General features: G+C 37.4%; 1 protein-coding gene across 1 annotated transcript in view; it reads left to right on the top strand.

Moving 5' to 3' along the window:
• OSBPL1A (oxysterol binding protein-like 1A) overlaps positions 1–12145 on the top strand; it is a 274214-nt gene that overhangs the window by 77130 nt on the left and 184939 nt on the right. The window contains exon 13 of the mRNA XM_006835025.1: positions 5125–5206. Within this exon, the coding sequence (XP_006835088.1) occupies positions 5125–5206 (82 nt within the window). The remainder of the gene's footprint in view (positions 1–5124; positions 5207–12145) is intronic.

Below are 12145 nucleotides of genomic sequence, written 5' to 3'. Positions count from 1 at the left end.
ATCAGTCATAGGCAGAAGACGGACTTACAAGCCTTCTAGTATGGTGTTTCTGACTATTCCTTTCTCTCCCTCTCCAGTGTCTACTCTGAGCTGCCTGGTCTGGGAAGTGCCGGAAATCCTCTCCCCAGAGCCTTGTTTTTTGCCAAAGTCTTCAGTGCACCTTCAACTTCCTCCTTCAGTATCATTGGCTTTTGATCATATGCTACCTCTTGAAATGTTTGAATATCGACCATTTCTTTTTGGTACAGTGAATCTGTGTATTTCTTCCATCTTCTTTTGATGCTTTCTGCTTCATTCAATATTTTGCCCATCGAAGCCTTCAATATTTCAAGTCAAGGCTTGAATTTTTTTTTAGTTCCCTCAGGTTAAGAAATGCTGAGCATGTTCTTCCCTTTTGGTTTTCTAATTCCAGATCTTTGTACGTATCGTTATAATATTTGACTTAGTCTTCTCCAGCTGACCTTTGAAATTTTCTATTCAACTCTTTTATGACATTATTTCTCAATTTCAGAGACTCTTCTGACATCCATTTTGGTCTTTTTCTTCTCTCTTGTCTTCTTAACACCCTTTTGCTTTCTTTCTGTATGATCTTGAAATCATCCCAGAACTCTTGTGATCTTGTGTCACTAGTGTCTAATTCATCAAATCTTTTCTTGAGATCATCTCTAAATTCAGGTGGGATATGTTCAAAGTCATATTTTGGCTCACATAGACTTGTTTTAATCTTCCTCAGCTTCAACCTGAACTTGCATATGAGCAATTGATGATCTGTTCCACAGTCTGCCTCTGACCTTTAGATTGATGATATGTTTAAAATTAGAAAGTGTACCAGGGTTTCATGCTTTCACCGTAGTTATTCAATCTATATGCTGAGCAAATAATTGAAGAAAAATATGGCATCAGGGTTGGAGGAAGGCTAATTAACAATCTGTGATATGCAAATAATACAACCTTGCTTGCTGAAAGCGAAGAAGAGGGCTTAAAATACTTACTGATGAAGATTAGAGACCACAGTCTTTGGTGTGGATTGCACCTCAATGTAAAGAAAACAAAAATCCTCAGCAATGGACCAGTAAATAACATCAAGATAAATGGAGAGAACTTTGAAGTTGTCCAAGACTTTGTTTTGCTTGATCAACTCATGGAAGCAGTAATCAAGAAATCAAAGGAAATATTATAATAGGCAAATCTGCTATAACAGACCAGTTTACCCTTAAAGAGCAAAGAGGTCACTTTGAGGATTAAAGTGTTCCTGACCCAAGCCATACTATTTTCAATTGCCTTATATGCATGTGAAAGCTGGACAATGAATAAGGAAGACCATAATGATACATTTGAATTATGGTATTTGCAAAGAATATTGATAGTATCATGAACTTCTAAAAAAACAAACAAATCTGTCTTGGGAAAAGTACAACCAGAATGCTTCTTAGAAGCAAGGATGGTGAGATGGCATCTCTCATTCTTTGGACATGTTGTCAGGAGGGATCAGTCTTTGGAGAAGGCCATCAGGTTTGGTAAAGCAGAGCATCAGTGAAGAAGAGGAAATCCCCAACAAGAGGGATTGGCAGCACTGGGCTCCAACCTAACAATTGTGAGGATGGTGCAGTCCAGAGCAGTGTTTTGTTCTGTTGTGCATAATGCTACCATGAGTGGAAAAGGACTCAAGGACACCTAACACCACCAGCAAACAGTAGTTCTTTTTTATTGAGGAGGAGTATTCTAGAAAATGGATGAGCCACAGTTGTTTAGTCATCATCTGTTGATAAAAAATCTCTGCTCTTAATTAACCAAATTGGATTCTCTATAGCAATTAGTCACAATTAGCTGTCCCTGTGCTGTCTACTCTTCTCTAACAGCTTATCCTATTGGTACACATTTCTAAGCTGCCTCACTGGTCAGACAGCATAAGACAGGGCTCAGTAACCTAAATCAAACAAAACTAGCAAATCCATCTGGGTGGGCAGAAGTAGTAACAGGAGGCTGTGTTCTAACGATGGCTGATCTTTTAGGGCTTTTGTTAGTGTTATCCTTGTTCTCTATGTTGTGCATAAGGTAAGTTGGGTTTAAAATAAAACTATCAAATTTCATGTATTAGAAAATTACCTATTATGGGATCCAATTTGGGAAGAATAAATCAATAGAAATTAAAACTAAAGAGTCCCTGACTTAACTTGAGTGGTGTACAAATCAAGAAAGAGACATTTTTGGGCTCTGTAAAGAATTTATAATCCTTTTCCTAAGTGGATTTTTAGGTTTTCATAGAATAGCCAATAGTTACTAAGGAGAAATTGTAACAAATAAGAGAATGTGTTGTATTCTATTGTATTAGTAACCTCTTTCTGTTCTTTTTAATGTTGCTTAAAACAGCACTAAATTATTTAGAAGATAAACATTGTACCCAGCTGTAAAACAGAATGTGTAGATTGAACCTTCTCCAGCTGATTTACTATGTACCTTATGAAACAAATAACTTATCAATCAAGAAAGCATTTTTTTTTTTTAAGTGCATTAGATAGGTAACATTAGATAGGTAAGATACAGGAGATGCATTGTGGCTCCATACAATAAGCACTGGACTATGAACCACAAAGTCCACAGTTTGAGCCCATCAGCTACTCCTCGGGAGAAACATGAAGCTTTCAACAAGTTAGGGAGTCCTGGTGTGGTGCCATAGGATAAGCACTCGACCTCAAGGTTGGTCTGAACTACTAAGTTGGCGGCAGTTCAAACTCACCAGCCGCTCCTCAGAAACCCTATGCAGGGTAACTGTGAGTCAGAAGTGATGCAAAGGCACTTAACAACAACAAGGGAAGATCAATGATGTTAGTAGCACCACTGGATCGCATTGCTCTTACCTTGAATTATAACATTCAAGGAGTTATAATAAAACAGGCCCAAAGTCAGCCAGTGAAACCAGGGCTTGCTTTCATGTGTGCAACTGTCTTTCACATAGAAAGGAAGAGAGAAAAGAATAGTTATGCGTGGTACAAGAGCAAGGGTATTCATGTACAGAAAGTGAAAATGTCTTTTTGTTAATAAATTATGAGAGCTGCATTTAGTCTGCTGGTTTTGGTGCCCTCAGATTGACTTTTCCTACCTTTACCCTGTATTCACAGAGTATGACTTTAAAAATGATACCATTTCCCTTTTTGTGGTATTTTGCGTTCCACATAATGTAGTGATTATCCGTCTCCTTTAAAAGTAAATAAAAGTGAATTATGTTTTTATGTATAAATTCTTCAAAAGAAAGGGAGCTAATACAGATTTTTATAGGGAACATTGGCTGTTACTACTGTGCCATGAATAATTCTACTGTGGTTGAGCTGAACTTCATAAGTACTTATAAATTTATAAGATGAAAAAGTGCTTACCTGTGTCCCCTTGGCATATTGAACTACAGTAGGTCTAATTTTACATGAGCATAATGTTTACTGATGGACTAATTGGGATTAGGAGTACAGAATAGAAAAGCTTCAAAAAAAAAAACAAAAAAAAACTAAGCAACAGTGTGATTCTAAGACTGTAAGATCAATGTTTTCAGAATAAATATGCTCTAAGGAGCTCTGCCAGTGTAGTGGTTACGAATCGGGCTGCAAACCGCAAGGTCAGCAGTTTGAAACTACCGGCTGTTCCGCAGGAGAAAGATGAGGTTTTCTGCTTCCGTAAAGATTTACAGCCTCAGAAATACTGTACAGGATCGCTATGAGTCAGAACCGACTCCACGGCACATAACCACCATCACCATAGCATCTCTAAGGAGCACTGGTGGCAAAGTGAGTTAAGTGTTGGGCTGCTAACCCAAAGATGGGCAGTTTGAATCTACTAGCTACTCTGCAGGAGAAAGATGAGACAATCTTCTTCTGTACAGATTTACAGTCTCAAAAAGCCTATGAAGCAATATAGTGTCTTTAAGTAATGCAGATGGTTAATACAGCAAGCTGGTAACTGAAAGGTTGGAGGTGCAAGTCTACCCAGGGGTTCCTAAGAAGAAACACCTGGGAACCCATAAGGGGCTTCAAAAGTTCATGGTAAAATGGATTAAAAGATAATAGAATTTGCCTGTGAACTTTTTGAAGGCCCGCCCCCCTCCCCCCCGCCCTTTTACAATAAAAATAATAATAATTTAAAGCCGTTTGAGATTGAGTTCTGCTCTGACACACACAGGGCTGCTATGAGTAGAAATTAATTTGATAGCAGCTGGTTTTGGATTCTTGCCATAAATAACCAAATTTACAATGATAATTTTTCTTACTTGTTCTTTTCATTTTTTTAAAATGGAAGTTATAAATAGAACTGAATCAAAATGACATTGATAAACAGATTTTTCTACTTTCAAATTTCCAAATCCGTAATAATATGAGCTGCACCTTACATCATGAAATTGCTTGTATGTTTTGCTTTTAGAAATTTAAGCATGTAGAATTTTCAAATAACAAGGAAAAACAATTTTTATAATTAGCTTTTACCTAATTTTTCTAAATTTTGACTTGCTAAAAAAAGGTCTTTATTGGTCTGATTCTGTGGGGGTGTTTACACTTTATTGCTGAGCTAAAATTGGTGTGTGTTTTCCAAATGTTAGGATCATTTGTTTTTATAGAAAAGGAAAACAGTTTTTAAGGCTATTCCTAAGGAATGCATTTTATAATTTCTGGCTAAAGTTAACCAGCAGTAGTAAATGAGTTAAAGAAATTTGATTATTCAGATATATATGGCATAATAAGATATTAGTATTAATTAGTGAAATTGTGTGATCTCCACACTAGAGATGTCAAATGTCTTTAGAATTTAGAGAGATTTACATCAGTTTATTTGTACTTGATTGAAGCGCAGTGACTGTAGGATAAGCACTTGACTGTGAACCACAAGGTTGGTGGTTCAAACCCCAGCTGTTCCATGGAATAAAGATGATGCTTTATATTCTCTTAAAGATTTATAGTCTTGGAAACCCTATACAGGGTTGTTATGAATCAGAACCGACTCAACAGCACTTAACAACAATAGCAAAGAATATAAAAGTCTCAGTTATTATTGTGTATCAACCCATGAACTAAAAATTTTGATAGAAACATTAAAGCTTATGGAACTTGTTTTAATTTTATCTTTTTGTTTGTTTGTTTCCAGAAAGTACAAGCATGTCAGCAGAGACTAGATAGGGAAATTTCCAACTTTCTCAAAATGATAAAGGAGTGTGACACGGCGAAAGGTAAAACACAAACAGACACAAACATAAGTACTAACAACAAATCTTTAAAGCAACCCATTGTCATAGCTATAGTGACTATACATCTTAGGGACTATTTGGTTCTGAATTCACAATTGTATCGCACAAAATTATTTAGAAATTTAAAAAGGGTTATTTAAAATTGCTACTCACTGAGGAATTATACATAGTTTCATTCTTTTTAGAAAAAGAAAAACTAATTTAAAATTAACATTTTGGGGTTCATGTTTGCTAGCTAATGAGAATTCTGCTGTTGAATCCCTGATGGCCTGGATTTTGGAATCAGACTGTCTTAGATTTAAATCCTTGCTCTGCCACTTACTAGCATTAACTTTGAGTAGTACATTTAACTCTCTGAGCCATGGTTTCCCTATCTGTAAAATGAAGGGATTGGTTTTTTCCTGGTCTTGATTTTTGTTTATGATTCCATGAATGTATATGAACTCATCTTTCTATCTAATTAATCTACCTTTCACCAGTAACTTTTATGTTGTAGTACTCCATTACGTATAAATTTCTCCTTGGAAGCCAGAATGGCCAGACTTCATCTCTCATACTTAAGACGTATTATCAGGAGGGACCAGTCCCTGGATAAGGTCATGTTTGCTTAAGTGGAGGGTCAGAGACAGGGAGGAAGACTCCCAATGAGACAGATCAGCCCAATGACAGCAGCAATGGGCTTGGGTTTATCAATGTTTGTGAGGTTGGCACAGTATGGGGCAGAGTTTCATTCTGTTGTGCAGAGTCACTATGAGTCAGTGTTGACTTGGTGGTACCTAACAACAATAATAGTATACTCCAAGAATAAAACTTAAGTGTTGAGGAAAAAAATGTTTGTTACTTTGTAAGTGTAAAAAATTATCACATTTCTTAGACTTTTGACTTTGCCATAATATGAATATAAATGATTCCACTAAAAAAATAGCTGAATTTGCTGCCTATGAATTTATGATTAGCTATCAATTTTAATCATGAACTAGTTTCCCTGAGAAGACTCCTTGGTTCTGCTAATAAGTGCCCAGGGAATGGGAAGAAATGTTAGTAGCGTAAACTGAGCATCAGAATTCTGTGTCTGCCCAAGTGTACCTTAAACATTCTTTTATTTCAGGCAACATACAGTTGTTTATGTCTGCATTAATAGCTTTGACAGGACAATATTTACATCATTTTGCTTATTAATTACAAGCTAGATTATTGTATCACTCTATTCATACTCAATGAACTTTAAAATGTAAGTTTTATTATCTATAATTCACATTAGATTAAATTCACTCAAAGTTTACAATTCAGTGGTTTTTCATATATTCACAGTTGTACAATCATCACTGTCACTGGGCTTTTAAAATACCATCTTAACAAGGAACCCTCCAAAGTAGGAAGAGGCACTAACAGTGTTTAAAAGATGTTGAAAAGGTCCAGTAAAACATAAAGATTAGTTCCTTTAATGTGGACCAAAGCAAGACATTTTATCAAATCTATACCCAACTTATGTTATTTGCTTTTTAAAATTTTAACATCCCTAGGTTCAGATGATATGCTGCAGTATTCATGGTGATGGCCTTTATGTCTATGAGCAGATTAGTCTTCTAATTTTTAAGAACTGATACGAAATGAACATTGCATCGTTTGTGCTCTTAGAGATACCCATAATGCATGATACCATAAAAGAGGTGCTTCATATAGGGTAGTGCCATCAGAGAAACCATGGAGATGTTTGACTCTGATCTGACAAACCTATTCCTTGTATCTACTGTCAATGAACTCATTCACAATTATAAACGTTTTTTTTCTGATGATTTTTAATATAAATACCCAACTAATTGCTGTCAAGTCAATCCCAACTCACCAGTAACCCTAAAGGATAGAGTAGACCTGCCCCATAGAGTGTTCAAGACTGTAAGTCTTTAGAGAAACCTACTGACACGTCTTTCTCCCCAGTGGCTGCTGGGTTTGAACCACTAACTTTTCTACTGGCAGCACAGCTCTTATCCACTCTTCTACCAGGGCATCTTTCTTTATAAATAACCACACAGAGACAACAAATAGCCACTGCCAGTGCATCAATTTCAATTCACAGCTACCCGGTGTAGCCTTTCCAAAGCTGTAAATATTTACAGGAGCAGAAAGCCTCCTCTCTCTCTCTCTCTCAGCAACTGGTGGGTTTGAATTGCCAACCTTGTAGTTCGCGTCCAGTGCTTACCCTACAGCACTTATTCCTACATGAATGGAATTGCAGAGGTGAAGGAATGGTACAGATTGACTTTGCATATTGTGTTTTATTTGAAAAAAAAACCTGATAATGCATACCCTGCTTCAAACTACTTGTATAGTTTGTCAGTGGCTTCTCAAAATGAAAAACTAAAATGTTTGTAGGCAAAGTCCACATCTTGTGGTTGTTATTGTTGCCTTAAATTTTAGTGTAAAACTGTATCATTAACTATAGGGCCCAGGTCCCTTCCTGCTTGTTCCTTCCAACTTCCACCTTACTAATTGAGCTCTGTTTTAATCTTCACCTCACTGCCTCTTAGTTCACTCCCCGTGCTGCTCCTTCCCTGGAGGGAAATCAGTCAGAAGACTAAGGAATTTCTCCAGACTCAGTTCTGTGAAACACTGTACTGTTGCTTCCAGATTCATTTTACAAGTACTGTGTTTTTTTTAATCATACAGGGTTTTTGTTGTTGTTGTTTCTTTTTAATGGGTTCTTAGAACCCATTGCCCTTGAGTCAGTTCTGACTGATAGTGACCCTGTGTAGAGTTTCTGAGACTGTAAATCATTAAGGGAGCAGACAGCCTCATCTTTCTACCATGCTCCTTTTATGGATCCTTGCAACTGTAAAATTAAAGGCAAACTCCACAGCTTGGCATTTAACAACTTTTTCATGGTCTGACCGTAGCCTGATTTTTCAGATTTACTTTCAGTTAGCCTTTTAGACACTTCCTGTGTGGTGCTGCAGGATAATGCAGTGAACCACAGGATGGGTTTGAACAGCAAGGACAGTGGTTCAAACCCACCAGCTGTTCCTCAGAAACCCTATACAGGTTCACTATGAGTTGGAACCGACTCATGAGCACACAAAACAACAATAAATCTATTTGATATTGACCAAACACAGAATCTTTGCTCAGAAATGTCCTCTATTGAAATACTTACACATTCAGGAGTGAACTTTTAACCTAATTTTGATTTCGATTAATGTCAAAGTATGTGCATCTGGCATTGGCAATCCTCTTTAAGGTACAGAGAGTGGCTTCACTATTTAATCTTTCCAGAACCACATTCCCTTTCTTAGTTAGATGTCTTGTGCACTCCAGGACCAGGTGCTGCCTGGCCCTTCCCCATCACAGCCGTAGTTATGTTGCAGCTGCAGTGTTAATCCATCTTTTGGAGATTGCCCTCTTTTTCACCGACCCGCTGTTTTACCAATCTCAATGTCTGTTTTCAGGGACTGGCAGCAGGCAGACTAGCACCAAATTCTGACTCTAGCATTTACTAGCTGTGTGACCTTAGGCAAGTTACCTCAGCTCTCTGAGGGTCAGTATCAGACTCTAGCATTTTCTAGTTGATAGCATATCTGAAGCACAAGAGCCCAGCCTCACTTCCTCACTTCTAAGGGCATTCTGACTGTACTTCTTCCAAGACAGATTTGTTCATTCTTCTGGCAGTCCGTGGAACTTTCAGTATTCTTTGCCAACACCTTAAGGCAGATGAATCGTTCTTCTCTGGTTTTCCTTGTTCATTGTTCGGCTTTCACATGCTTATAAGATAATTGAAGATACCGTGCATGACTTGGGTCAGGCATACCTTAGTCCTCAAAGTGGCATCTTTGCTCTTTAACTATAATTGCTTCCTTTATGAGAATGTAAATCCTCAGCTCTTGAAATCTTTGGGTTTATATTGTGTCTGAATGGACTTGATGGCAGTGAATTTGCTTTTTGGCAATATCTACCTCTTTTTGCACCAAAGCACTATATCTATGGTTGTTGTTGTGTTGTGAAGTGCCGTTGAGTCAATTACAACCCATAGCAACCCTGTATAGTGTTTCCAAGAAGCAGCCGGTGAGCTTGAACCGCCAACTTTGCAGTTCAAATATCTATGGTAGCAGCTTTAAATTGTCTTGGTTTTTTGCATGTCTAGGGATTTTGTGTTTTCAAACTCTGTTTAACATATTTATGATTTAGGGTTGGAGGGATAGTTCCCCTAAACTTAGTTTTTCAGGTACTTTGTGTCCATTCTTTTTCCAATATAAAATATAGCAATAATTCATAAGTTATATTATTTCATCTAGTATCATAACATAGTTTTGAGAATATAGCCCTTTTATGTACTTTATTCTGTGCGCTTTGTATATATTAACTCACTTATTCCTTACACCAACCCTGGGCAATACTGTTAATTACATGTCTGTTTTACAGAAAAGCTAAAAGGTTCACAAAGAGCTTGGATAACTTGCCTAAAGTCACACAACTAGTAAATACCAGAGGCAGAATTTGACCTAAACTGCTCAGTTCCACAGTCTGCTTTTAACCGATTGTTAGTGTTGTTAGGTGCCGTTCAGTAGGGTACAATTTATATCGACCTTACGCACAATGAAACACTGTCTGGTTCTGTGTTGTAACATACTCACAATCATTGTTAAGCTTGAGTCCATTGCTGTTGCCTCTGTGCCAGTCCATCTTGTTCAGGGTCTTCTCTTTTGCTGGCCCTGCACTTTATCTAGCCAGATGTAGTTCTCCTCGGACCGGCCCTCCTGATACTATATCCGAAGGATGAGAAAAGAAGTCTGGCTTCTAAGAAGCATTCTGGCTGTACTTCTTCCAGCGCAAATTTGTATATTCTTCTAACAATCCATGGTCCTTTTAATATTCTTTTCCAACACCATAACTCAATGAATCAATATTTCTACAGCCTTCCTTATTTCATTGTCCCAACTTTCATGTGCTTATGAGGTTATTGAAAATACCATGGCTTGGATCAGGGACACCTTAGTCCTCAAACTGACATCTTTGCTCTGGAATACTTTCAAAAGGTCTTGTACAGATTTGCCTAATGCAGTATGTCCTTTGATTTCTTGACTACTGTTTCCATGAGTGTTGAAAGTGGATCTAAGAAACATGAAGCCTTTGACAACTTCAATCTTTTCTTCATTTATCATGATACTATTTATTGGTCCAATGGTGAGGATTTTTGTTTTCTTTACACTGAGGTGCAACCCATGCCAAAGGCTGTGGTCTTTGATTTTCATCAGTAAGTATTTTAAGTCCTCTTCGCTTTCAGCAAGCAAGATTGTATCATCTGCAGATCTCAGGTGGTTACTGAGCCTTCCTCCAATCCTGATGCCATGTTCTTCTTCATGTAATTGTGCTTCTCAGATTATTTGCTCAGCATACAGTTTGAATAATTGTGGTTAAAAAAAAAAAAATACAACGATGGCTCACACCTTTGCTTATTTTAAACCATTCAGTTTCCCCTTGTTCTATTCAAATGACTGCCTCTTTGTCTATGTACAGGTTCCTCTTGAGCACAGTTAACTCATTCTACGCAATGCTGTCCATAACTTGTCATGATCCACACAGTTGAAAGCCTTTGTGTAGTCAATAAAGCACAAGTAAACATCTTTCTGATATTCCCTGCTTACAGCCAAGATCCATATGACATCAGCAATGATATTTGTTAGTTCCATGTCCTAGACTGTAACCAGCTTGAACCTCTGGCAGTTCCCTGTCAATGAGCTGGGTTTTTTTTGAGGTTGTTTTATTTTTTTACTTTTTATTGTGAATTGAGTGAAGGCTTACAAAACAAATCTTCAGTTTTACATTCAACAAATCATATGCTGTGCTTCATTATGTGGTTGTAATTCCCTCCATGAACCAATAGTTAATAGCACTTACCTCTATTCACTTTAACTATTAAAACCCTCCCTTGCCTCCCACTTCTTTTCATCTTTCCTCTGCTAACCTTACTTTTTGTTGTATATTGTCTGTCCTATCACCTGTGTAAGTAAGTATCTACCCTCTAGTCCTGGTGTGACACTGTAGGATCAGAACTGGACTGAGAGTCACAAGGTTGGCAGTTCAAACCTACCAGTTACTCCTCAGAAAGCCTAAATAGGTTCACTATGAGTCTGAACTGACTCGGTGGCATTAAACAACAACAACCCTCTAGCCCATTAATAATTTTCCCTTTCCTCCCTCTCAATAACCATCATAGATTATTTTTTTAATCAAGAAAACCTTTTTTTTTTAACTTTGTTTTAACTTTTATAGCATTGGTCTCACACAGTGTGTCCTTGTGTAGTTTACATGGGAGAACATTCGTTTTACATTCATCCAATGTTTGTCCTTTTTTGATTGACTATTTTCACTCAGCATAATGTCCTCCAGGTTCAACCATGTTGTGAGGTGTTGAGCAGATTCATCATTATTGTTCAACACTGTATAGTATCCCATTGTGTGTATGTACCAAAGTTTGTTTAGCCATTCTTCTGTTGATGGGCATGTAGTATGTCTCCATCTTTTTGATATGTCTCTTGTAGACAGCGTATTGAAGAATCCTGTTTTCTTATCCATTCTGCTGTTTATGTCTTTTGACTCGTACATTTAATCCATTTACTGGTAATGTAGTGGTTAGGAGTTGGGCTGCTAATCTCAAGGTCAACTGTTCGAAACTGATTCTTGGGGAGAAAGATGAGGCTTTTCACTTGCTTAAAATTTACAGCCTTGGAAACCCTATACAGGGTCGCTATGAACCAATTCCATGACACATCACCACCACCACCACCACATTCAGTATAATCATCAATACACATGAATTGACTCTGGTCATTTTTCTGTGTGTGTGTTTTTTGTGGTATTGCTGGATTCTTTGTTCCACATAATTTTCTATGCTGAATTCATTTTGTTTGTGGATTTTCTTTTCGTTTT

Source organism: Chrysochloris asiatica, unplaced genomic scaffold, assembly GCF_000296735.1.
Source record: "Chrysochloris asiatica unplaced genomic scaffold, ChrAsi1.0 scaffold00015, whole genome shotgun sequence".
Taxonomy (NCBI): Eukaryota; Metazoa; Chordata; class Mammalia; order Afrosoricida; family Chrysochloridae; genus Chrysochloris; species Chrysochloris asiatica.
This window is presented reverse-complemented; position numbering and strand designations above follow the sequence as displayed.